General features: G+C 44.6%; 2 protein-coding genes across 2 annotated transcripts; one reads left to right on the forward strand and one right to left on the reverse strand.

The window, feature by feature from the left end:
* Positions 1 to 9: 9 nt before the first annotated feature.
* On the reverse strand, positions 10 to 1,096 carry LOC132585812 (probable G-protein coupled receptor 33). The gene has a single exon (XM_060257691.1). It carries the CDS (start codon positions 1,093 to 1,095, stop codon positions 10 to 12), a length of 1,086 nt encoding a protein of 361 aa, XP_060113674.1. The 5' UTR covers position 1,096.
* A 17,708-nt stretch (positions 1,097 to 18,804) lies between these two features.
* On the forward strand, positions 18,805 to 19,816 carry LOC132585813 (chemerin-like receptor 1). Its single transcript, XM_060257692.1, is given in 2 exon segments — positions 18,805 to 19,328; positions 19,330 to 19,816. Coding segments are annotated over 2 exon segments (1,011 nt in total).
* The last annotated feature ends 7,788 nt before the right edge of the window (positions 19,817 to 27,604 follow it).

Below are 27,604 nucleotides of genomic sequence, written 5' to 3' on the forward strand. Positions count from 1 at the left end.
TTATTCTCTTCAAAGAGATGGCAGATGATTGCCCTCCTCCAAGTTGCTTTGGTTGTTGTTCAGGTGGCCTTCATCATCAGCACTGCCATCATCCTCAGGTGCGATGGAAATGCCCACAAAAGCTTTCTTCAGCAAAGCAAGAATGGACGTCTTACAGACTTGCTGGAATCTCTCCCCAACAAAGAGGTAGAGAACAGGGGTGACCCAGAAATTGAAGCACATGGTGATGAAAAGAATGACACGCAGAGTCAGACGTAATCTGTCGGGTCCTACCTTAAAGAGCAGTGAAGCATAGTAGAGATGGTAGGGAAGCCAGCAGACAAAGAAGGAGGCCACAGAAGCCACCAAGACACTGACAGGCTTCCTGTTCCTCACCAACTTTTTCTTCTTAATTTCCCGGCCCATCCCACAGTAGCAAGCCATGATAATGCAGAAGGGAATCAAGAAGGCTAGCAAAAACCGAACCAAAAAGAGAGTTAGGTGAACGTGATCCCTCAGGGCTTCTATTCCGGGATCTTCCCAGTCTCCAGAGAGAGCATAATTGTTGACACACTCGATCCTGCTCTTCTCTACTACTCGAGTCTCCCGGAATGCTAGGTAAGGAACACTCAAGATGAAGGAAGTCAACCACACTACTACGATCATTCTCTGTGCTCGGGAAATGGTGCGGTTATACTGGGACCAAACCGGGTGGTGGATGAGGAAGTAGCGGTCAAGGCTGACGATGGTAAGGAGAAAGATGGTGGTGAACATTCCCAGTGAACCAAAGAAGTTGACAGCTTTGCACATTACTATGCCAAAGACCCAGTGGAAGCCAAGGAGGCTGTAGACAGCGAGGAAAGGTATGTAAGAAGAAGAGACGACATAAGTGAGAATCAGGTGGAGGAACCACAAAGTATTCACTGTTCTCTTCATCTTCATCCCCAGTACCCATAGGCAGAGCCCATTGATCAATGTCCCCACGAGGAAGGACACCAAAATAAAGATGGCAACAGCCAGGTTCAAGGGACTTATGGCCACCAGGGAGTGAGTGGTGCTTATGATTGTGGTTGAGTCATTCTTCTCTGAGAGGACGGTCATGTTGGCTTTCTCCATAAGGTTCTAGAGGGAGATAAAAGAGAGAGTTAAGACTAAAGCTTATATTGTGTCAGGGCATAGAATATGCTAAAATTTCACCTTCCATACCACTAGACAGGGGTTTTTTTGAGCTGGAACACACAGGAATGCGTTCTGGCAGGCTTGGTGTCAGGGGGTGTGGCCTAATATGCAGATGAGTTCCTGCAGGGCTTTTTCTACATAAAAAAGCTCTGCCATTAGAATTACATGAGAATCCTCAGGCCTTGCAGAGAGAAGGCATGCTACATGCACTCCCCACTCCTGTGGTTACGTGTGCAGACTCTTATCTGGGAGAATTGGATTTGATTCCCCATTCCTCCACTTGTAGCTGCTGGAATAGCCTTTGGTCAGCTATAGCTCTTACAAGAGCTGTCCTTGAAAGGGCAGCTTCTGTGAGAGCTCTCTCAGCCCCACCCACCTCACAGGGTGTCTGTTGTGGGGAAAGAAGATACAGGACAGCGATGGTGAACCTTTCAGAGACCGAGTGCCCAAACTGCAACCCAAAACCCACTTATTTATCGCAAAGTGCCAACACGGCAATTTAACTTGAATACTGACGTTTTAGTTTAGAAAAAACAACTCATAGTGACATTAACAAACTGAAAGAACATTTGGTCTGGACAGCATTTGTTTAGGAAACCTACAAAATAGTAACATGTCAGAATGGGGGAATGATGATGGGAGTGTCATAAGGCAATAAATGGAGGCTGTTCATTGCTCTGTTGGTTGCAAGTCTGGGTTAAACTGAGAACATGCCTTTCCCAGAGGTGTTCCTGTCCACCTAATTTATTTTTGAACATATAACATACATTATAAACCTCAGTCTAGTTTGCCATTAGGACAAAAGAATCCATTAAAATATAGTGTGTTTAGTAGGAGCTGGTGGTTAGGGTGTCCAAATCCGATCTGGGAGGTCCTGATTCATATGCCCACTCTGCCCTGGCAGCTTGCTGGGAAACCTTGGACCAGTAATATACTCTGAGTTAACCCGCCTCATAGGTTCATTGTGAGGATAGAAGAGAAGGGGAGAGTGTGTCAAACCACTTCAGTGTCTTTGGGGGGAGGAAGGCAGGGGATACATGATGTTAGTTCATAAATTAAGTTGATGAAAGGAGTCAACTGATTTATATGGCTAAATCTGAGTCCAGCAGCATCTTAGAGAACAAGATTTTTGAGAGTCAAAGCTCCTTTAATCGAGGGAGCTCTAATGCTGGAAAGCTTGTGCCCCCTCCCCCAAATCTTGTTGGTCTCTAAGGTGCTCTTGGGCTTGAATCTAGTTGTTCTACTATGGACCAGCATGGCTACCCTTGGAAACTTCAGAGACAGTCTGAATTGTATTAACTAGAAAGTCTGATGTGAGAAAGGAGGGCCAGTTTTGTGTAGAGGTTAAGTGCATGAACTCTTATCTGGGAGAACTGGGTTTGATTCCTCACTCCTCCACTTTCAGCTACTGGAATGGCCTTGGATCAGCCACAGCTATCGCAGAGCTGTCCTTGAAAGGGCAGCTTCTGGGAGAGATTCTCTCAGCCTCACCTACCTCACAGGGTGTCTGTTGTGGGGGAGGAAGATAAAGGAGATTGTGAGCTGCTCTGAGACCCTGAGATTCAGAGTGAAGAGTGGGATATAAATCCAATAGCTTCTTCTTTCTTTAAACTAAAATTGAAATCCTGTGCAGAGAGTAGGTGCCACAGTGCTCATTGTAGATTACTCCAGAGTAACCATGGAGAGCAAGCCCAATGAGGAAAGGCTAAGAGACTTGGGGATATTCAGTCTGGAGAAGAGGAGGTTGAGGGGGGAGACATGATTGTTCTTTTGAAGTATTAGAAGGGCTGTCACTTAGAGGAGGGCAGGGAGCTGTTCCTGCTGGCAGCAGAGGAGAGGACTGGCATAGGAGAAACTTTTTAATAGTAAGAGTTGTTCAACAGTGCAATCAACCTCCTCATTGGCAGTCTTTAAGCAGTGGCTGGACAAATACTTGTCGAAGATGCTCTGAGAAACCAGAACAGCGATGTAACAGTTCAAAAACAGCTTATCAGCAGTTTGCCTTATGGTCCCTGTAGCTTGAAAGAGCTCTGCTCAGATACTGCTATCAGAAGCATTGTATTTGAAAGCAAGGAAGCCTGCAGTTGCTTCCTTTCCACTCCTAAACCAGAGGCGATCCTGGCCACTGTTTCTGCCAGATTAGTGGGATCCAACATTTCCTGTAATAAACCTACATTCCTTCAAAAAAACATGCTTGATTCAAGGTCCTGATCTCTCCTCTCCCCCCCCCCCCATCCCCACACACTGATGCTCTCTTCTTCCCTTCGGCTTGGACTGTGCCACAAGAATTTTGAAACCAGGGGATCCCCTGCCCCCACCTGGGGATTGGCAACCTTACACCTGAGTGAGTGCTCCAACCTGGGAACCCACTGCCAAAGGGGGACGTTATATGCTGTCAGAAGTTGGCCTGTATCTCCTTTGAGTCTCCAGCACTGAATAGGAAGGTTCCAGAATGTATCTCGCATAGAGCAATGGAACATTTCAAGCCTCCACCAGACCTACCCTTTGTGGGGAATTTAGGGAGGAACTGGAAGAGATGGGAACAAAAACTGAAGCTGCGCCTTGAAGTTACAAAGGCTGGAAAAGAGTCTGAGGATTACAAAACTGCAGTCATGCTTTATTCAGCAGTGTGAGTTTGGTCCTTCTCGGGATATCATGTTAAAGGACAAGGACTGGTAGCAAACGTCTGGAGAAACTCCTAGAGGAGCCTGATCTCACCATCCAGCAGACAATTGATATGTGCAGAACCAGGCCTCGGATTCAGTGGGAGCTCACAGGACCGCAGCTCCTGAACCTTTCTGAGAGTTCTACCTCCTCCTCCTGAGAGTTCCACCTCCTTGTCCAATGAATAGTGTGTGCAGCTGCATAACAATCCCTGGATGAGCTCCACCACCTATTTTTCTACAAAATGACCCCTGTGCAGAACAGAGGTTCTTACAAGTGCCCAGGCCTGAGCTAGGTCTGCAGAAGCAACACTGCGTGTCGTGGAGCAAAAGTGAAACTGTTCCACTCCTTGCCACAAGCATGCAAGCCTCCAGCACACCTCCCAACACAAATGTCTGCCCCATCTAAACTACAGAAGGTTTGCTATACATGTGGGAAGACACACAAGCCTAGGCAGTGTCCAGCCTTTGGGATTACTTGTTGCAAATGCTCAAGGAACAATCATTTTGCCAAAGTTAGCAGAATGAAAATACTATTTATGGGCTCACTGTCTACTCTTGATCGTTCTAAGACGGGGTGGCCAAACTTGCTTGACGTAAGAGCCACATAAAATAAACATCAGATGTTTGAGAGCTGCAAGACACGAGCAAATATTACATGCAGGTCTTTATTAGAACTCTTAATACTTTTTTTGCACAGAGAGATAAGATACATATGTATGCACTTTACAATATGACCATGCTAGAAGCAGACTTGAAAAAGAACAAAAGCTGGGAATAACAGTCCCCATAAGACCAGCCTAGGGAAAGGTTAGGGAATTATTTTTTGACACTGGTAGGAGAAGGAAATACACACATGCCATATAAATCCCTGACTACTGTTTGCATCCTTATGCATCTCTCTTTGCCTCGACATCAAAGTTGGTAAATAAAGCACCTTCCTACAAGAGCTATGAAACTAAGGGGGAACCCTGTGCAGCCCTCTTTATTCCATCCATCCTCCCAGTGGCTTCCTTGGCTCTTGCATTCTCTATGCCTGCTCTAGGTCTCCAGGCAACCTCTGTGGTGAAGAGCCTGCAAGCCTGCCTACTTCCTCCTCCTTTCCTACTTCACACACAGAAGAAATAATTGCCAACCTATGGGTGAGCACTCAGAGGCTGACTGAGATCCTGATGATAAGCATGTTTACTTGAGAGTAAGCCTTCCTTAAGCTCCTCCTTGATCTCTGGGAGCCGCACAATATGTGCGAAAGAGCCACATGTGGCTCCCAAGCCAATTTGGCCACCCCTGCGCTAAGGCATGGCACAGCACAGTAATAATAGCAAGCAGGGGTCGTTTTGTAGAAAAATATGGGGTGGAGCTCATTAGCATAACTCATTAGCATATGCTGCTGCCCCCAGCCAAAAGCAATCTGATGCAAGAAAGGAGATCCCTGGGCAACTGAAACCTGCTTGGGCTGGCTAGAGAAGCAGGCCTCGCTCACCTGCGGCTCTCCTGGGCTGGTCAAAAGGCCAGCAAGCCACCTACCACCCAGAATCACATAAGAAGTGGAGAAAGGGTGGTGCGGGCTTCTCCAGGGGTTAATGAGAGCTGGTGGGGGACTTATTGGGATGCTGTGGGAGAATGACTGCTCCAAATGTGATGTGCCTACCTTTGCATATTAGGCCACACCTCCTGATGTAGCCAGTCCTCCTGGAGCTTACAGCAGGCCCTGTACTAAGAGCCCTGTCAGCTTTTGGAGGAATGGCTACATCAGGGGTGTGTGGCTTAATATGTAAAGGAGTTCCTGTTACAAAAAAAAGCCCTGAATGTTATATTGAACATCTGCTAGAAGGTCATAGAAATGGACCTCTTCCCATCATTTCCTCACTAAACCTGCCCATCCACCCATTTTTTCCCACAAAGATGTTGAGCCTGATATCGAGGGAGAAGTGCCAGCTGCCTAAGTTGACCAAGGACAGCTTCTGTTATCTGAAGGTAGTTTCCACCACTGATGGACTAGCGGCCACTCCTTCCGGCACAATGAGTGACATTCTGAGAATTAGGAAGTTTCTCTTCCCTTTCTCTGCCTCCAACACTGAACTAGATCCCTGCATTGCCACAGAACGAGTGGCATTCTGCAAATGATTGGCCACTGGAGAGCTGACCGGCTGTGCAGATTAAGATGGCATCGCTTCAGACTGAGGCAGAACACACGAAGTTGCCTTATACTGAACCAGACCCTCGGTCCATCAAAGTCAGTATTGTCTACGCAGCTGCCATAACAGTGCTGATTTTATTCCCTGTCCTCTTTCCCAGTGTATTGTTAATTCTGGGCAGGTTCTGGAATTACTCCTGATCTCTGGACAACAGAGATCAGTTCCCCTAGAGAAAATCACAGCTTTGAAGGGTAGACTCTGTGACATCATAACCCGCTAGAGATGCCAACCCTCAGTTGGCGGGCAGGGGATTTCCCAGTTGGAGGCCCTCTCTCCACTTCAGAGTTATCAGAAAGCAAGGCGGGGTAGGGAAATGTCTGCCAGGCACTCCATTATTCTCTATGGAGACCAATCTCCCTAGGGAATAATGAAGAATCGATCCGTGGGTATCTGGGGTTCTGAAGGGGTTGGGGTTTTTTTAAGGTAAAGGCACCAAATTTTCAGCATAGCATCTGGTGCCTCTCCTCAAATAACCCCGCCCCCCCCCAAGTTTCAAAAAGATTGGACCAAGGGGTCCAGTTCTATGACCCCCAAAATAAGGTGCCCCCATCCTCCATAATTTCCAGTGGAAGGAAGGCATTTAAAAGGTGTGCAGTCTGTTTAAATGTGACGGCCAGCACTCCCTTCGGAGTTCAATTGTGCTTGTCACAACCTTGCTCCTGGCTCCACCCCCAAAGTCTCTTGGCTTCACCCCCAAAGTCCCCAGATATTTCCTGAGTCAGACCTGACAACCCTTTAACCCGTTAAGGTCCTCCCCCTCCCCAAACCCTGACTGCCCCAAGCTCCACCCCCAAAATCTCCAGGAATGTCCCAACCTGGAGATGGCATCCCCAGCTGGTATTCCATGCTGCTCCCCGTGGTTGTGCCCCTAACCGGAAAGTACTGGCTAAGAAACAGTAATAAAAACAGACAAGGACAGAAGGCAACAAAATTCCTGCACAGTTTATAACTTCAGGTAAAAACCCTACCGCTTGCAGGTTAGGCTGGCACTCCAATGACCAAATGGGAGTCACCCTTCGACACTCATGTGGGTCAGATTTCGCAAGGAAGCTTTGCAGAATTCCAGGAGCAACTAACAGCAGAGCTTTTCCTGGAACAGATCTTGGGCTACTAGTTTCTGGTGTGACACAGAGGAGGCGCAGGAAGTCTGCCAAACGCCAAGTGGGTCAGTCAGACCTCGCAGTGTTCCATTTGAAGCAAATTTGCCAGAACCTTCCTGTCCAGCAGTTCCACCCACTGCAGCCACAGGAAGTTCAGTCTCTCTCTGTTGCTATCTCAGTACACGGGCAGGAGGGAGGTGTTAAAGCGATAGCAAAGGGACAACGATGCGATACCTTTTAAAAGAGGAACCTGCTTTCCCGTACGCTTTCTCCTGAGCTGCAGAAACATAGCTTGATGTGTAGTCCTGGCCAGGCTCCTCCTGTGTATTTGTCTTACAAATATTTTATTTCTTTAAAACAGTTTTATGCCACTTTCCCACTTCTTCACCCAAAGAGTGATTCACACACGGAATTCACTGCCACGGGAGGTGGTGGCAGCTACGAGCATATATGGCTTCAAGAGGGGATTGGATTAACATATGGAGCAGAGGTCCATCGGTGGCTATTGTCTGGGGCAAGTGATGCTCTGTATTCTTGGTGCTTGGGGGAGAGTGGAAGGGCTTCTAGTGTCCTGACCCCACGGGTGGACCTCCTAGTATCCTGACCCCACTGTCCTGACCTCCTGGTGGACCTCCTGTGTGAGAGAGTGTTGGACCGCATGGACCATTGGCCTGATCCAGGGCTTTTTTATATATCAGGAACTCCTTTGCATCTTAGGCTACACCCCCCTGATGTATCCAATCCTCCAAGAGGTTACAGTAGGCCCTGTACTAAGAGCCCTGTAAGCTCTTGGAGGATTGGCTACACCAGGGGGGTGTAGGCTAATATGCAAAGGAGTTCCTGCTACAAAACCCCCCCCTAGCCTGATCCAACATGGCTTCTCTTATGTTCTTCTATCTGGGTCACTAAGGAAGTATAACAGCTGCAGCTTTTCTTTTCTTTTTTTAACCACAGAAAGGGAACTGTTGTCATCATGGAGAAAGCTACACCTGCTGAACGTCTGTCATAAAACAGTTCAAGGCTCAGGAACCTGAACACGAAAAAAAGGAAGTCTTACTTCCCACCTGTGTACATTTATTTCCTAATGCTGCTGCTGTTCATATTTCATGTTCCTCTAATTACGAACCTGGCCTTAGAATGCGGATTAATAAATCTGCAAAATGGAATTAGGGACAAGATAGCGGGGATTTGTCTACAAACCTGAAGGAATTCCTCAAATTTCAGAATATTCTGAAATGAAAAATAAAACAATAACAAATCTGGGGATCAGAAACCCCTAAAGATTTGGGGAAATGCCTGTAGCTTTAAGAAAAGAATGCCCACTGAGCTCTCAGTCAACACTGGAGGCCGCTAGGCAACCACAGCAATGTCGCTGAGCCTTCTGAGCCTTGATTTTTGGAAAACAAAGCCATGGATGAGGATTGACTGATTGATTGCCAGAACAGGTCTAATAAGTCCCCATTCTGTTATGGAGAAGGACTCATTGTGGCTGCCGGGGCGGGACTTCCCCTCACCAGCCAGCTCACCATTTATATGTTTTTAAAAATTTATGCCTTCCTTTCCTTGCAAGGTGGTAGACATTTCCAAATGTCATTCCATAAAGTACATATGAACATATGAAGCTGCCTTATACCTAATCAGACTCTGGGTCCATCAAAGTCAGTATTATCTACTCAGACTGGCAGTGGCTCTCTAGGGTCTCAAGCTGAGATTTTTCATGCCTACTTGCTGGGGGGAAAGTGTAGATGACTGAGGAAGGCAATGGCAAACCACCCCGTAAAAAGTCTGCCGTGAAAACGTGAAAGCAATGTCACCCCAGAGTCGGAAATGACTGGTGCTTGCACAGGGGACTACCTTTACCTTTTTTCCTTGCAAGGTGGTAGACATTTCCAAATGTCATTCCATAAAGTACATATGAACATATGAAGCTGCCTTATACCTAATCAGACCCTCGGTCCATCAAAGTCAGTATTGTCTACTCAGACTGGCAGTGGCTCTCCAGGGTCTCAAGCTGAGGTTTTTCATGCCTGCTTGCCTGGACCCTTTTTAGTTGGAGATGCTGGGGATTGAACCTGGGACCTTTTGCTTACCAAGCAGATGCTCTACCACTGAGCCACCGTCCCTCCCAGTGTAACTCGCTTCTCCCCCAAATATATGCAGTCTAAAAACTCCATTAAAAACTCCAGTGAATAAAACAGTCTTGCAACACCTCCTAAAAACTTCAACAGATTGTAACTACTTCACCTTTCCAGAGTGCCCATTCTATAGGCTGGCAGCTAATATAGAAAAAAAATTGGACTCCGGATGATGCGCCGTTGGCTACTTTAACAGAGGAAACAGCCACACAGCCATAGCTGTTGCACAAGGACATAGTTTAAATTCCCATTCCAAATATAAGATTTAATTCTTCAAATCTCATGTAAAAAATGGAGTATGTGAGCATATGAAGGCATTGTATTTGCAAGAGAGACCTTCAGAAACGTGCCTCCATGGAAGGCCATGTGCAGAAAGGGAGAGGACAAAGGGAAAGAGAGGTGGGGTCAAAGGGCATTTCCCAAGTAAAGACAAAGAGAGATATCCCATTCAAGGAGATAACACCTATAGACATTTAGAGTGATGTTTTGCCTTCCCCAGTGTCGAGCCATACTGAGTCACTCATACCAACACCCACCCTCTCTGCACCACGTTTTTTCCTGAATGCTGCTCTTCACTTTCTGTATTTATTTGCTTCATAACAGTTGGTCTTCTGCTACTTTCAGACACTGAAAGTTCAGTGTGATATATAACCATGCGAATTTTATTACAGAGAGAATTTGTAATCTTACAGGCAAAAATTTTGAAATTACAAATTTTGAAACCACAACAAGCTAATCCTTTGAATGAGAAAATTTTTTAAAAAATGTTTCGAAGGGTAGCTGCAAGAAAAATGGTTAGATATCCATATAAGACATCCAGGCTCCATAATGTAGGGAATTTAGTCATGTGTCACAAGACACTAATGATTACACCAGCATTACAGCAAGGATTCTTAAGAAATATTAGCTATTTAGAAAAAAGAAGAAGAGAGTGAATTTATACTCCGTCCTTCATGAGGAATCTCAGAGTGGCTTACAATCTCCTTTCCCTTCCTCTCCCCACAACAGAAACGCTGTGACAGTGTTTCCTTTAAGCTGAGTTAAAGTGAGCTAGTTCACAGTTTTTTACTCTCCAGCTCACACATTTTTGTCTTAGCTCAAGAAAAATAGCTCCAGAGCAAGCTAATTTATGCGGTAGCTCACAACTTCAATGCCAGTAGCTCACAAAGTAGAATTTTTAATCACAAGACTCCACAACTTAGAGAGGTATTGCCCTGTGAGGCAGGTGGGGCCAGGAGAGCTCTCAGAGAACAGCTCTGAGAGAACTGGAGCTGACCTAAAGTCACCGAGCAGCTGCATGTGAAGGAGTGGAGAGTCAAACCCGGTTCTCCCAGATTAGAGTCTGGCACTTAACCACTACACCAAACTGGCTCTCATGTAATTTGCTAATGTAACTCACCAGTACAACAGTCCTCCCTTCTCTTGATGCAGTGAGGAAACTGAATTGTGAGTTCAGATTGTGACGTTTCGGCAGACAAATGAAATCATAGACGCTTTGCTCGATTACGCTGAAACATGGGCAGAGTCCCCACGTAGTTTCTCCACCAACAACTGCATACAACTTTAGAGGTTTCTGCTGCTCCTTTGTCTCCAGCGGGATGGGTGCTCAATCAGAACATGAAAATAAAGTATCATCACCTGTGAAATACTATATCTAACTGCTGTCGTAGAGAGTGACGGCATTATTGAAGAGCATATTTGGTTGCCAGGGGATATCACTGATAAAACCTAAACAGATAACAAGCCCCAGTAGTACCCTTCAATGGTTTGCAGATGACTTTGATTTCAAAGACAGCACCACAATCTTTCCTTATCTTGATGTGGAATTTGAATAGACAGGTTGGATGGTGAAGTGGCTGCAGATGAATTAAGTCATATGCATTTCTCAGTTCCAACCCTTATAATCCCTACTGTTTGGAACCCCCCACCCTCACTTCCCTTGAAGTACTCAGGAACTTTTGCAATAAAGATCTAGAAATTTCTTTTAGTCAGTCACTTCTGAAGAAATGGATTTCCATTTCCGTTCACTTTTAGAAAGCCCAACCAAGAAATGAAAGGAAACCGTAATACAAAAATATCTAGCCAGGAATGTCATCAGTTCAATGTATACTAAATTTATCAACAGCCAAAGCCAGTTTGAATCCTAAAAAGCACACACAGGTGCATAAACACTTATGTCATTAGAAAACAAAATACAAAAGCAGCTGGCGGTGGCAGCTAACCACTGAGATGAGCACGCATCCACACAAGAAGATAAACTGTTTAGGGGTGTGCATTCGGTAAACAATAGTTTGGGAAAAAAGCTGAAATATGCCCTTTTCGGCATTTTTAGGCTTTTAAAAAGATGAATCAAATTATCTGATCTGATTCAGCAGCCAAATTAGAGAATTCTGAGGAAAAGCCTAAAAAGTTTGGCGCCCCCCCCCCCGCCCGCCCCCCTGGAAATGAGGAGAATGGCAGGGGGAAGGAGAGAACATTACAATCTTAACAATGAACATCCTCTTCCTTTCATACCTCAGGGGAATCTTTTGTCTCTAGAATCTGAATCATTAAGAGGTCTGAATTCACTCTGACCAGTCTTCACTCGGCCATCAAGTTAACAACTGTTTTATCAGTGAAGCAAAACAAAGATTAACTCCATCAGGACAATGGGAGGGGGGCGGGGAGGAATCGCATTTGCAAGATCGTTGCAACAAGTTTATTATTTGGCTGCAAATGATAAACGCTGAAGATTGGTTAATATTTATAATTTCGCACATACTCAGGAATGGATAGGAAAGGAATGGACTTCTGGAATAAAGCAATAGCTAAAAACAAGGCTGGTATGTAATGTATCACGCCTAATCTTCTTTGTGTTTCCTTAATTATGCAGTATAAATTTGCATAAAGCTAAATTTGCTTTCCTTTGTAAGGCTGTTGTAGCAGGTTGGGCTGCTATTGGCCAGCAGATTGCGGGGGGGGGGGGGAGAGATGGGCAATCTGGCCAATGGGGCAACAGAAAGTCATGCCAGTCACAGGGTTTTTCACATTTTGAAAATCTGTGCATGGCCAGAGAGCACAAAAGCAATCAGATTCCATGCTGGTTTGCTGTGCTGCCCGCTGCCTGAGATTGCGTGGCTTGCTAATTCAGCAACTGCTCTGTACTGGACCTGACTGACTGCTGTCTGTCTTTTGTATTACCCTGAGTGTTGCCCAGTGGATGCTTCTGGGTTTTTACAACTTAGTTAGGGCTATTATTAGGCTTTTAAAAATAATTAGGGTCTGAGACAGGAAATCCTTTGGGTAACATGGTTGGCATAGAGCTTTAGCACTTCCCCTGTAAGTAGGCCAAATAAGATCTTAAAAGCAGGAGATCTCCAGGCCCCACCTTGAGGCTGGCAACCCTAATTTAAGCAGCTGTTTTCTTCAAGGGAGCTGATCTCTGCTACCTGGAGAGCACTCCAGGCCTCACCTGGAGATTGGCAACAATGGTTCCCCAGGAAATCCCTCCTACCCAATTTGATCTTTGTCCTGTTAGGGTTTTTGTTGTTGTTGTTTTTTGGCAATGCCGCAGTAGCATTGCTTCTGCTGGGCACATGCACTGATTCTGCTGCTGACTGAAAAAACACTTTTTTAGGTAAGAGATTCTCTTATTTGACCTTAGTCATTTTTACCCCACAACTGAAACCAATGGAGTTTTCGCAGCCATTGATTTCAATTGGGATAGGGGCACCCTCTTTGGGTGCTCATAGGGTTGGTGGTTTGAAACTTGGTGGTTCTTTTTGAGAGAGACTCCAGCAGGCACCCAGCAAATTTGGTGCCTCTCACTCAAACCCCTTCCTCTCCAGCCCATGGAATGTACTCTATGGGATTTTGCTATTGACTAAAATGGCCCATAGAGTATAATGGAGCAAAAAAAAATTGGAAATACCAAATTTTTTCAGGTTTTTTTTCCTTTACCTAATATGACAGGAGTGGCCAACGGTAGGTCTCCAGAGATTTTTTACCTACAACTCCCATCAGCCCCAGCCAGCATGGCCAACGGCTGGGGCTGATGGGAGTTGTAGGCAAAAAACATCTGGAGAGCTACCGTTGGCCACCCTTGTAATATGAGATTCAGCTTTCCAAGGGAATAACAATTTTCTTCTGTTTAATCGACCCCAAACCGAATTTTAATGATTTTTTTCCCCCTGCACACCCCTAAAACTGTTACTTAGAAGTAGTAGGAGTCATTTTGTAGAAAAAGAGGTGCCAGAACTCATTAGGACAACTCATTTGCATAAGTTATTTGTATATGCCACATACTGAAGAAGAAGAAGATATTGGATTTATATCCCGCCCTCCACTCCGAAGAGTCTCAGAGCGGCTCACAATCTCCTTTACCTTCCTCCCCCACAAAAGACACCCTGTAAGGTGGGTGGGGCTGGAGAGGGCTCTCATAGCAGCTGCCCTTTCAAGGACAACCTCTGCCAGAGCTATGGCTGACCCAAGGCCATTCCAGCAGGTGCAAGTGGAGGAGTGGGGAATCAAACCTGGTTCTCCCAGATAAGAGTCCGCACACTTAACCACTACACCAAACTGGCTCTCATCACCGGAAGGTGTACTAAATTATATCAGCTCAGCATCTATCTTAGAATGCTTCTTGAATTAGAATGGTCATAAGAAAACCTTACTCCCATCATACTTTTAAAATTACTTTCTCCTCTGTGGCCACAGTGGTATGATGAAGATCTTCATCTGTCTGCTTTATATGTTTTGGTTATTTCCTCATTTTTGCGAGGGGAAATATTAGAAAGTTTGTCAAATCTTAAGAGTTCAACAAAATTCTCACAGGGGGTTTGAACAATGGAGCCCAGAAGCAAGTATTGGGAGAGTGGGGTAGGAAAGCAAGAGGGTTCCGGAGCTCCTCTCCTGTGAGCTCCTACCCAAAATGAGGCCTAAGAAGTAGTAACATAAACCAACAGCATTTTGTAACAAGAGGTTCAAATAAATATCTTTCCAGCAACAGTACAATCTCAGCAATGAACCATCATGAAACCTGTGAATCGTGACACAACGCTTGTCCTGGTGTACTTCACGTTTTGGTGTCCAATTTGTAAAGGTTGAAGGCTTTCTTTCTGGAACTGTAAAGAAGATAGACAATATAACAATACCCAACACTTCCCGTAAAGTTCTATTCCATACAGAATGAGTCATACCCACAAATCCTTTCAAAAGGCTCATGGCCAGCTGCACAGTTTTCATTAGACGGAAAGGTTCTCCAAGTTCTTCTCACGTCTTCCCTCTTTAAAGGGGCCATGCTCTAATTATTTGCAGCTGTCACTTATCCTGCACTAGTATATTTCACAGGGCTGCATTTATACATTTTTAGAAAAAAGAACAGTAATCCAAACTTTGGTTTAAACTGCGTGGTGAAAAAGTTCTCAGTCTACAAATGGTTCCTTTTTGCAGAAGTGTCTGTGTAATATCTTCTGCTCTATGTAGTTTATCAGTATATGCAAAGATGACACAAAATCTAATCTCTTCTGGTAAATGACTAGCACCAGGGCTTTTTTGTAGCAGGAACTCCTTTGCATATTAGGCCATGCACCCCTGATGTAGCCAATCGTCCAAGAGCTTACAGTAGGTCCTGTAAGAAGAGCCCTGTAAGCTCTTAGAGGATTGGCTACATCAGGCCTAATATGCAAAGGAGATCTTGCTACAAAAAAACCCCTTGGGCAGCACTTAGATAATGCTGAACCAGAGGCACCTCCCTAGCCTGGTTTCGAATTCATGACTAGTGTTCTAGAACAGATGTATGCACAGCATATGTAGAAATGCCCATATAATACAGTCCACAGGGACACTGAATTAAATACGCTACATTCTTAGTTGGACGTGCTGCAAAAAAATGGAAATGAAATACAGGTATTCTTAGTGCGGGGGTGGGGAACCTTTTTTCTGCCAAGGGCCATTTGGATATTTCTAACATCATTTGCGGGCCATACAGAATTATCAACTTAAAAAACAGCGCTCCGCCAAGGGAGAATGATTCAGAGCAGCAAAATTAATGCAAATAATTGTTTTTCTATTTGAAGTCATGTGAGCCTAATTTGGCCTGCTGCCCTAGGCAAATGCCTAGATCCAAGGCTTTTTTTGGAGAAAAAGTCCAGCAGGAACTCATTAGCATATTAAATCACATTCCCTAATATTAGGTCACACACTCATTAGCATATTAGGCCACACCATCTGGGATAATCAAGCGCATCCCTCCCTCCCTTCATGCGGAAACTGCAGTTGCTCCCAGCAGACCTTTAAAGGCATCCACATACCCCAACAGCAGTCCTTCACAATGCCCACCACTCAGGCTCCACAGAGAGAGAGGCGGAGAGAAAGAGAGAGAGGAAGGAACAGAAATAAAGAAATGGGGGGGAGGCCATGCAGCGTGGCTGGGCCCTACAATCTCTGCTAGGCCCCCGGGGTGGGGCTGCTGCACAGCACGACTGGGCCTCACAATCTTCGCCGGCTAGCCAGGCCCCGGAGAGGCCGCCATGTGGTTCGGCTTGCCCCAGTAATCCCCAAGGGCCACACCAAGTGATCTCAAGGGCCATAAATGGCCCTCGGGCCTGATGTTCCCCACCCCTGTCTTAGTGGGATCAGAAAAACTGCTGCCTTCTATCATATTTTTACAAATTTTACAATCTCCACAATGATGGTTCCCTTTACTTCCATCCTCCTTTCCTTTATTATATCTCAAAATGTCTGTGCTACCTTTTCTTTCTACCTTTTACTTTCTCCCTTTTCTAAGTCTAATCTCAGGTAAGTTCATGCAGCCTGGTGTGTGTGACACAATGTGCCAAATGTTTTGGTTCAATTGGTTTAATTGTTTAATATTGATTATATTCATATTTATTGTATTTGAAATGAAAGCCACCCCAAATCCCCTGTAGGGTAGAAATGAAGCCCAATTGCAGGGAGGGTGAAATAGAAATCAATCAATCGATAACTCAGGATTTCCCAAGCAAGTTCATCAATGGCTGGTTATATAGAAGTGCTTCTTCAAACCATGTTTAGTTAATTAAACTCAAACTGGGTGAAACCTGTAGGGCAGGGTCCAAAAGAAGATAGGACTTTAATTTGGTATTTGCTCTCAGCTGCTAGGACATTGTATGCGCAGTTGTGGAAGCAAGAAAAAATACCAGAGAAATGGGACTGGATTGTGAAAGTCTTATCGTGGAGCAAGATGGACAAATTAACAAGAACTTTAAGAGACTATGACTTGGACGTGTTTAAAAAGGAGTAGAAGAAATTTAGAGGATATATAGAGCAAGAGTGGAACGTAAAAAGATGGACAATTTTTTTAATATGAATGTGTGAAAAGAAAGACATTGAATTTTGATTGGTTAAGGGTACCTTTATAATTGAACTTAAGCATATAACCTCGGCGGGAGTCTAGTAACGGAGGGGGGATTGAAAATATCATATGGGTTAGAGATAGTAAGGATATAATTAAACATTGTAACCATATGTTATTAATAAATTGTTTAAACCCGAAACCTGTAGGGCAGGGGAGGCCAAACTTGCTTAATGTAAGAGCCACATAGAATAAACATCAGATGCCTGAGAGCCGCAAGATACGAACATCAGATGTTTCAGAGCTGCAAGACTGGCAGGCAAATAGATGGGGGGAGGGAGGGGTGAAAGAAAGCATCTTTAACTTTAAATGCATTCTTCAAGCCACTGGTTGGCTTGGCTTGGCGAAGTGATTGAAAGAGCCAAATGCCTTCTCCTAGCTGGCTGATGGGGCAGTGGGGGCTTCAAGAGCCACACAATATGTGTGAAAGAGCCACACGTGGCTCTTGAGCTGCAACTTGACCACCCCTGCTGTAGGGCTCAGTCATCAAAAAAGAGCCAGCCTAACAGCATCAAGATGGAACTATTGCAACTTTCTAGAAGTCTGTTTTGTGGTGGAATTATGGCTTTAGAAAAGAGGCAAATTGTGGAAGGTCAGGTTATCTGCAGCTGTCACAGGGAACCTTCTAATTCAGAAATGAGATGCTTTTAGCAACTACATGCTGAAGACATCACCAGGGATGTACATAGAGTCACTGGGAATGTATGTGGGGTCACTGGGGATATAGGTATGTGGAGGAGATATTTGTGAAGTTCCTGCATTATGCAGGGCTTTTTTTGTATCAGGAACTCCTTTGCATATTAGGCCACACACCCCTGATGAAGCCAATCCTCTAAGAGCTTACAGTAAGCCCTGTACTAAGAGCCCCGTAAGCTCTTGGAGGATTGGCTACATCAGGGGTGTGTGGCCTAATATGCAAAGGAGTTCCTGATACAAAAAAAAGGCCCTGGTGCAGGGGGTTGGACTAGATGACCCTAGAGGTACCTTCCAACTCCATGGTTCTATGATTCTATGATTTCAGGGCAAAGCTGTCCTTTTCATGTACTGCTTGTGAGGCTCCACAGGTAGCTGGTTCATTGCTGTTGAGTACAGATTGCTCAAGTAGAAGAAGATAATGGATTTATATTCCACCCTATAATCTGAATCTCAGAGTCTCGGAGAGGTCACAATCTCCTTTACCCCCCCCTCCCCACAGCAGACACCCTGTGAGGTAGGTGGGGCTAAGAGAGCTCTCACAGCAGCTGCCCTTTCAAGGGCAACTCCTACAAAAGCTATGGCTGACCCAAGGCTATTCCAGTAGGTGCAAGTGGAGGAATGGGGAATCAAACCCAGTTCTCCCAGATGAGTCCGCGCTCTTAACCACTACACCAAACTGGCTCTCAAAATTAAATTAAAATATAAGTAGGTGGACAGTGATTGGTGCCCTCAAGGTAGTCCTTACATTCTTGCGTTTTTCATCCAGAAGATGAGAGTGAAGGAGAAAGGAAATGGAGAAGACAACTCTACGGGTTACTCTTGCCTATAATAATCCCAATATCAACAATGTACATTGTGCATCCCAACAAAACTTGCAGAATGGGTTGCGCATCTTCTCCATGGCCGTCCACATCCTTGTCTTCTTACTGGGCATCAATGGAAACAGCCTGGTCATTTTCATCACTGGTTTCCATATGAAGAAGCCTCAGACTATTTTGCATTTCATTGTGAGTACTACTACATGTTTGCGATTTCTGCCACGGCTTTGGGTTCATGCTGCTCTTAACTACCCCAAAACATGTGGAACTCACGGCCACAAGATGATGCAGCGAGGACCGTGAGTTTAGAAAGCTTTAGAAAAGACACCTTGTGGGAGGTCAGGTTATCCGCAGCTGCCCCAGGGTACCTTCTAATTCAGAGGTGAGATGCTTTTAGTGACTAGAAGCTGAGGTGCACATTTCAGGGCAAAGGTGTCCTTTTCATGTACTGTTTGTGAAGCTCCACAGGAATCCAGTTCGTTTCTGTTGAGTACAGATTGCTCAAGTAGGAGGATAATGATTGGATCCTACAAAGGCAGTGTCTACATTTGTGTGTTTTTCATCCAGGAGAAGACAGAAGACGAGAGTGAAGGAGAAAGGAAATGGAAAAGAGAACTCTACCAGTTACTCTTGCCTATAACAATTCCAATATCACAGATGCACAATGCACAATACAAGAAAACTTGCAGAACGGGCTGCGCATCTTCTCCGCGGTCATCTACACATCCTTGTCTTCTTATTGGGCATCATTGGAAAACATAGTCTGGTCATTTTCATCACCGGTTTCCGTATGAACAAGATGGTCAACACTATCTGGTTCCTCAACTTGGCCATTTCTGATTTCATCTTAATTTCCTTGCTGCCCCTGAGCATTACCCACCTAGCTCTCAACTATTGCTGGCCTTTCAGGGAGGCCTTGTGCACAATCAACAGTGCTGTGACCTTCGTCAACCTACATGCAAGCGTCTACTTCCTCACGGTCATTAGCGTAGACCATTGTACTCCTGTTGTATTCCCTGTGTGGGCTCGGAATCACTGGACCCCCCGCTGGGCTTCTTTTGTGGCTTTGGGTGTTTGGATTCTGACTCTGACCCTGGGCTTTCCAAAGCTCCATTTCAGGAAGGTCACAAATGAGTCCTGCTGCATTAAGGGATTCAGCGGTGATGAGGAAGAAGCAAAAATCATCCATGGTGATCAGCCAGTTCATCTTAAGCTTTGCCATCCCGTTAAGCGTCACCACTGTATGCTACATGGCGATTGTTCTGAGGCTGAGGAGAGATCGCTTAACCCCGTCAAGTAAGCCCTTCAAGGTCATCACCGTTGCCTTTTTCATCTGTTGGTTCCCTTGCCAACTCTTTGTTCTCCTTGAGTCAGGCAGCAAAGGCTCCAAGATGTTTTGGGTATTCAAAAATTTTTACCCGTTAACGTACAGTTTGGTCTTCATTAACAGCTGCCTCAACCCCATCCTGTATGTATTAATGGGGCATGATGTTCAGATGGGGCTGAAATGCTCCATCCTCACAATGTTTCTAAATGCCTTGTCTGAAGAGACCAGCCAGAGCACCAAGCAAGGAAGGGTGACTGATACGAGCCATAGCAGTATGAATATTTCCAGGCTAGACGTTTTATCACCAACTGCAGAGAGACAGAAGGGAGTAATGGACATGAATGGATAAAACAGATCTATTGTATCTTGCTAGAACCAAGGGAAACTGGGGAAACAAATTCACTTTACGGTTTAGGAAAGCTCTCCAAATCAGTCAAAGTTGGAAATTTTTTGGGGAGGATGGCAGGGGGATATTCATTTAATCTAGCTTGGGAAAATATGTCATATGTATCTACATATTGGTATGTATCTCCCCATTAACTGGGCATAGCTAGAAATATATAACAACCAAGCATAAAAAAGGTAGTGCCCTGTGCAAGCACCAGTCGTTTCTGACTCTGGGGAGACATTACTTTTACAACGTTTTCACGGTAGACTTTTTACAGGGTGGTTTGCCATTGCCTTCCCCAGTCATCTACACTTTTCCCCCAGCAAGCTGGGTACTCATTTTACCAACCTCAGAAGCATGGAAGCTTCCACTGGGATCAAACTCAGGTCGTGAGCAGAGTTTAGGACTGCAGTACTGCAGCTTTAACACTCTGTGCCACGGGGCTCTTGCAATAACCAAGCATACATTTCCTGTTATTACTGGCTATGTTACTTAGCAAGACATTTGGGAGGCAAATTGTGAATATATCAATAAAACCGTACAGGTAAATTTGCTTCTAGACCTTGTTTACTAACCTTTTGGGGGGAAGTAGAATAGTCCTCATTTTATACCAGCTGTAGCCAGAATCCTCTTGGCAAAATATTGGCTTGCTCTGTTGCAGCTCCAACTTTGTGGAGTGGCGTGCCCAAGGAAGTCAGGAACACTTCTCATCTCCTGGTTGTCCACAACCTCTGCAAAGCTGAACTATTCAAGAGGACTTTTCGGCAGGCCCGGCACTAGGGGTTCTGCTGCCCCAAGCAGAACCCCACGCCCTGCCCCCCCCCCCCCCCGAATGCTAACCGCGCATGCTCTTGTGAGCTCCTGTTCAAAATGAGGCCTGGTTGTGGGCAGAAATTCTACTCCATGAGTGGAAAAATCTAGTAACATTTAAGTTGTAAGCAAGTCTACATTTGACTGTCATGTAAAAGAGTTTTTTTAGATTACTTCCATAACCATGCAAAAAAAAATTATCTCAAAATAGTTTGTATGTGCGTGTATTAAGAATAAACATTATAAGAGAAAACAGAATGAAGTCAAATTTCACCCACCCCTTTCCACTATATTGGTTGATCTATCCTCCAGAGAACAGGTCTACCCAGCCTTTTCTATTATATTGGTAGACCTGGCTTCCAATGAACAGGTCTGCCCAGCCTTTGCCACTATATTGGTAGACCTGGCCTCTGATGAACAGGTCTACCCAGCCCAGTCCATGATATTGGTAGATCAGGCCTTGGACTGTCACCCTGTGCTGAGCCTTAGAAAACATGCCATTTTGGGGAGTGGGAGGGAACTCTTGTTGTCTAATTTGATGGGGGGGGATGTAGTGAAATATGACAGCCCGCATTACAAGTAAAGAATAACAGAGGAGGAACAATCGCTAACAGAACCCAACCTATCCTAACAAACAGGAAGTTGCTTAAATGTTATCAACCTGACCAAACTACTTATTTATTTGAATATTTATATCCTATTTATCACTGTGACTTGAGGCAGCTTACAAATCATACTGAAAAACATAATAGGGCTCTGCAAAATAAAAAAAATAATAATTCCATCCCCTTCCCAGTTCCATTGTAGCCTACAGGGGATTATTATAGTCAGTGGCCCCATAGGCTATAATGGAGAATCAATCTGGGGGTATCTAGGAAACAGGGAGGGCTCTTTTTTTTTTAATGAAAAGGCACCAAATTGGTAGCATAGGTACTGGTGCCTCTCCTCAAAAACCACCCCAAATTTCAAAAATATTGGACTGGGGGTCCAAATCTATGGGCCCCAGAAGGAGGTTCCCCATCCTCCATTGTTTCCAAAGGAGGTTCTGAGCTGAAGCAGAAATCCCTTGAACTGGCTGTTAAAATAAAAAGTGTAGGGGCATGGCTACAGGAAGGGACGGGGAGAGAATCCATATTACCCAATCAGACCAAAGGCTCATAAGAACATGAGAACATAAGAGAAGTCATGTTAGATCAGGCCAATGGCCCATCCAGTCCAACACTCTGTGTCACACAGTGGCAAAAAAAAATTATTTATACACACACACACACACACACACACACACACACTGTGGCTAATAGCCACTGATGGATCTCTGCTCCATATTTTTATCTAAACCCCTCTTGAAGGTGGCTATGTTTGTGGCCGCCACCACCTCCTGTGGCAGTGAATTCCACATGTTAATCACCCTTTGGGTGAAGAAGTACTTCCTTTTATCCGTTTTAACCTGTCTGCTCAGCAATTTCATCGCATGCCCACAAGTTCTTGTATTGTGAAAAAGGGAGAAAAGTACTTCTTTCTTTACTATCTCCATCCCATGCTATTCGCTCTAGTCCGGCCTCCCTTCGCGAGGTGCATGCTGGGACTCGTAGTACTTGTGTCCTCTCCGGCTGCCGGGCGGCGTCTCCTCGGGGACTATGTTTCCCGGTGTGTCCCACGCGGCTCCTTCCGCAGCTGGGCAGCTGTGTGTGGCGGCCGAATGGCAGTGCGGGGCCGGCAGAGGCGATGCCGATGAGGGGAGCCAGGCCGTAGCCAGAGAGCGGAGGCAAGGCGAGGCAGCCGCCGGCATGTTTGGGTGGTCGCGCAGCTGGGGCGGCGAGCACGGCAGCACCGCCCACAATGTCCGCTCCCTCGACAACCTCAAGTGAGTCTCCTGGGCGAGGGAGGCGGGAGGAAGGGGGCTCTAACACGGATTCGGGATGGGGCACGTGGCCTTGATCTTGGCTCCACCCCTAATGTCTCCTGGCCCCTCCCCTAAAGTCTCCTGGCTCCACCCCCAAAGTCCCCATATATTTATTGAATTGGACTTGGCAACCCTATACATCAGGGATGTGTGGCCTAATATGCAAAGGAGTTCTTGCTACAAAAAAAGCCCTGCATCTCAAGCATGCAGCTTACTTTGGTCTCCTAGCTTGTGTAATGGCTTGTTTTCCCCTCACATCCAGTTAGTCTGGATTAATGGTTCTAAACAGAACGTTACTTATTCAAAAATGTTTAGTGGTAGATTTTTCCAGGATCTCTGTATTAAAAGCTGTCTATCAGTCTTTACATCTGATAATGTAAGTGGGTTATGTGTGACTTCCGTTCTTTGAACAATAATGAGCAAATGAAACTGAAAATCTTCAAAGGCTTTTACTGGAAAAAAATGAATAATTCTCTTTATTAAACAATATGCTAAGAAATACAGGCAAGTGAAAATTAATCCTATAATTAGTGTAAGAACTACTGCTAAAATTATCAAAGTTCCTAATATTTGCTAATCATTATAGTCAGTAATATTTTAAGAGCAAACCAGGTTTCAGGTTTTTTGTTTTACTGCTTCTAGGGATTATCAAATAAGACCCAGTCACACACACCCAGAAATTTCACCTAAAGCAAGATAAGAAGGCCAATCGAACTTTTACTCTCTGTCAAAAATAATTAATCTGATTTTTCTGTAACTGTTTCAATTCACTGCCAAAGATTAAAGTGACCTTCTCAGGCCTGGATAGCCCAGGGAAGCCTGATCTCGTCAGATCTCCAAAGCTAAGGAGGGTTGACTGTGGTTAGTACTTGGATGAGAGACTTCATAAAAACATAAGAAAGCCATGTTGGATCAGGCCAACAGCCCATCCAGTCCAACACAGTGGCAAAAAAAATTATATATACACACACACTGCGGCTAATAGCCACTGATGGACCTGTGCTCCATATTTTTATCTAAACCCCTCTTGAAGGTGGCTATGCTTGTGGCCGCCACCACCTCCTGTGGCAGTGAATGCCGCATGTTAATCACCCTTTGGGTGAAGAATTACTTCCTTTTATCCGTTTTAACCTGTCTGCTCAGCAATTTTATCGAATGCCCACAAGTTCTTGTATTGTGAGAAAGGGAGAAAAGTACTTCTTTCTCTACTTTCTCCATCCCATGCATTATCTAAATACCTAGTCAAGAAGTTGAAATACCTAGTCAAGAAGATGGGCAGATTATATTCAGCCACCTCTCTGAATATCCTCCAGGCCCCCAGTACGGGTCAGTCACCAGAAGTTGCCATGACTTCCAGGTGCATCTACCCCTACAAAGATATACCAAAAATACAAAAAAAAGATTAAAGTAATTATGCAACCAGAGTTCACCTACAGATGAAGATTACACAAATTTAGTAAGAAACAGGACATTCAGCAAGAAAACAGGTGACAGTACCACAATCCTCACTTCCCTTAAAGTAGTGAGGAAGCTGAACAGAGGGTGTGAATGGTCAAGTTAATGTCAAGAAATGAAACAGTATATGCTTTGCTCAGTTCCACTGAAACATGGGCAGATTAAGCAGCATGGTTTGTGAATCAACAGCTCCATACAACCAGGGCTTTTTTGGGGCAGGAGCGCACAGGAGCAGAGCTCCACCTGGGCTGGCCAGGGCTCCAGCTGGCATGCTGGGGAAGACACAAGGAGGCATCTTGAAACACCCCTGTGATGGCTTCAGCACTGGGAAGGTATGGGAGAATTTCTGCTGCACTTTTTCTACAAAAAAAAAAGCCCTGTATGCAACCTTAGAAACTTCTGCAGCTTATCTGCCTCTAACAGCACAGAAGTGTGAAAAGCATTTGACAATAGAACATTGTCAACTGTGAAATGCTCTATCTAACTGCTGTTCAAAACGAAGGGCAAGGTCCTGCAGAAAAAGTCTGCACAACCCCAGAAACAGGGTGTAGGTGCTAGAAATGGCTTCCCCAGATTCTCTTCTTTACCTTCAGAATGGTCATTTCCCCAGAATGCTTTTCCTATAACTTGTTTTGTCTCTATGCCAGGAGAAGCACTGACTAACAAAGATGATTGCATTTTAAATTGCCTCACCTCGCACTCTATACACTAAATTAACAACACCGACACAAGTGCACCAAAAACTCCGCATGATGACTGCAAGAGAGGCTCACATTTGATACATTGGGCAACACTGCTTGACTTCCTGCCCTTCCAAACCCACGACGTTTAGAGGCTGATGCAGATGATCAGATACGGCCAAACCCTCTGATAGTCATATGGGTTGAATTAAAGGCAAAGGGAGAGAGGTGTAGGTGGAATGGGAACAGCAGAAGACATTGGCTGTTATGGACAGAAGTTGAATTAGCCATCTTTTCGCCTTTAAACTATTGCGCTGAAGGCAATCCTGCATTGGATTCTGGGACACTGCTTCACTTCACTGCAGGTCAGTGCCAGAAAATCTGGGACCAAATGATGTAAAGATTGCTTATTTCCCTAGCTCTTGATGCCTGCGGATTTTTGGCTCAGTGGTGTTGTCCATCTCTTCTGAACTGTGGGGACTCTGCACTGCTGAATTCAAGCTATATTGAACTGGTTGTGTGTCTCTGCTTACGTAAATCTGAAATAACAATAGGAGCAGTTTAATTTGTCTTGTTCAGGCTTGGGGGTACAGTCATATTCAGAGTTATGGTTGCCAAGTCTGACTCAAGAAATATCTGGGGGTGGAGCCAGGAGCAAAGGTGTGACAAGCATGATTGAACTCCAAAAGGAGTTCTGGTCATCTCAATTAAAGGGACCATGCTCCTTTTAAATGCCTTCCTTCCACAGGAAATAATGGAGGATAGGAGCACCTTCTTTGGGGGCTCATAGAATTGGACCTCCTAGTCCAATCTTTTTGAATCTTGGGGAGGGGGTGTGTTTTGAGGAGAGGCACTGGATGCTGTGATTAAACTTTGGTGCCTCTATCTCAGAAAACAGCCCCTCTGAAGCCCCAGGTACCCTTGGATCAATTTTCCATTATAGTCTATGAGAATTGGTCTCCATAGGGTATAATGCAGTGCCCAGCAGACATCCCCCAAACCAGGGGATCCCATGCCTTCAATTAGGGACTGGCAACCCTGTTCAGAGTGCTCTGCCCAGCCTGAAGCAATGATTTACCCCATCTAGGAATTTCAAAACAGAAGTCATCTTCTGTTCTTGACGTGGCATTTGAGGAATGAGATTTTGTCTTTCAGACAGGAATTAAATTATGTCCTTGTATACCAGCTATGGTCATCTGGTTGTCACCTACCAGTTGTTCCCCCATTCAAAACAGGCTAGGTGGCATCAACCAGAGCCGATTGTTTTTTTTCTATGGTGGCTCCCACCCTAGAGAATGGGCACTTTGAGGAGGTGAAGTGGGCACCACCTATAGGAGGTGTTGCAAGGCTATTTTGTTTGCTAGGGGTTTTAAGGGGCTATAAACTGCAGGCATGAGGGGAGGATGGGGCATTGAGTGTGTTGCTGTCAAGTTGTTTCCAGCTGGCAGCAACCCTATGAATGAATGACCTCCAAAATGTCCTGTTGTTAACAGCCTTGCTCGGTTCTTGCAAGCTGACGGCCATGGTTTCCTACAGGGCTCTTTTTTGTAAGCTCTTGGAAGATTGGCTCCATCAGGGGTGTGGTCAAATATGCAAAGGAACTCCTGCTAGAATTCCATCTCTGCTGCTGCCTTTATCTTTTCTCCTAGCATTATTATTTTTTAAGTGAGGCTTGTCTTCTCATGATGTGGACAAAGAACTCAGTTCAGTCATTTTAGCTTCTATGATGAATCTAGGCTTGATTTGTTCTAGTACCCACTCCTTTATCTTTTTGGTGGCCCGTGGTATCCCTAAACCTCTCCTCCAACACCATATTTCAAATGAATCGATTTTCTTCCTGTCAGCTTTTTTCATGACCCAGTTTCTTGGGGTTTTACTGGACTTCATACAGTTAATTTGGATTTGCAAACCGTCTTAGAGAAAGAAGCTGTAAATATTTAATGTATAATCAATGGCGAGAAAGTTATTGAATTATGGTTTCCGGTACAAACATATTTACTAGAACAGAAGGCAATACCTGATAATCCTGCATATGAAGACTTACTTTATTTTTAATTTGTGAAATGAGCATATTGGTTATATTGTATGGTACTGTTTTGTGTTATATGAGTCTATTGTAAACGTATGAAAGAACAATAAAGAAAAAATTAAAAGAAATATAATCCATGGTGGTCGGTGTCCCCCAAAAGCAGATCAGGCTTCTATTTCCTAATCTTGACCTCCACCATTCTGCCCAATCCAAGATTTACCCTGCAATTTTTTCACAAAATTCACAATCGCAATTTGCTTTATCATAGTGTTCAAGCGATCCAGAAGAAGAGAGCCATTCCTTTGTAGTTGTTACAGCTGAACATAGGAGGCTGTTTAATGAGTTAAATCAATGACTGGATTGTTTATCTGTTGAAGGTGTTCAGTATCAATAAGAATGTTCTCTTGAACTTGTAAAAAAAATATTCTGATTCTGTTTTTATATTTCTGATGCTAACACTTCATAGACTATCAAATTATCTGTCCTGGGCTTTGAAATACTGTTCCAGATATTTCCATCATTTTGAGGAAATCGTTGATTCTGATTTCCAAAATAATCACCACAGTCCTCATTTTGAAGTACCAGTGGTGATAACCACGAGTTTAGATGGTTCTAGAAAATAAATTCTAGAAATGTCTATTTGTCACTTCTGAGGAGCATTTCACTTTTTCCATTCATTTTTTAAAAAAAGCTGGCTGAAGAAACAAGACAGCCACATATATCAGAGTAGGCTGGCTGTGCCTCCTGTGTATCTGTGTTAATCCAAATCCTACATAACCAAAATTTGATGAAGAATTATAATGCCTCTGTTGTGTCCTAGGTTCAAATGGAGAACTGTTACTTTTGGAGGGAACTGTTACTTTTGGAGGGAA

The sequence above is a fragment of the Heteronotia binoei genome, chromosome 17, assembly GCF_032191835.1.
Source record: "Heteronotia binoei isolate CCM8104 ecotype False Entrance Well chromosome 17, APGP_CSIRO_Hbin_v1, whole genome shotgun sequence".
Classification (NCBI taxonomy): Eukaryota; Metazoa; Chordata; class Lepidosauria; order Squamata; family Gekkonidae; genus Heteronotia; species Heteronotia binoei.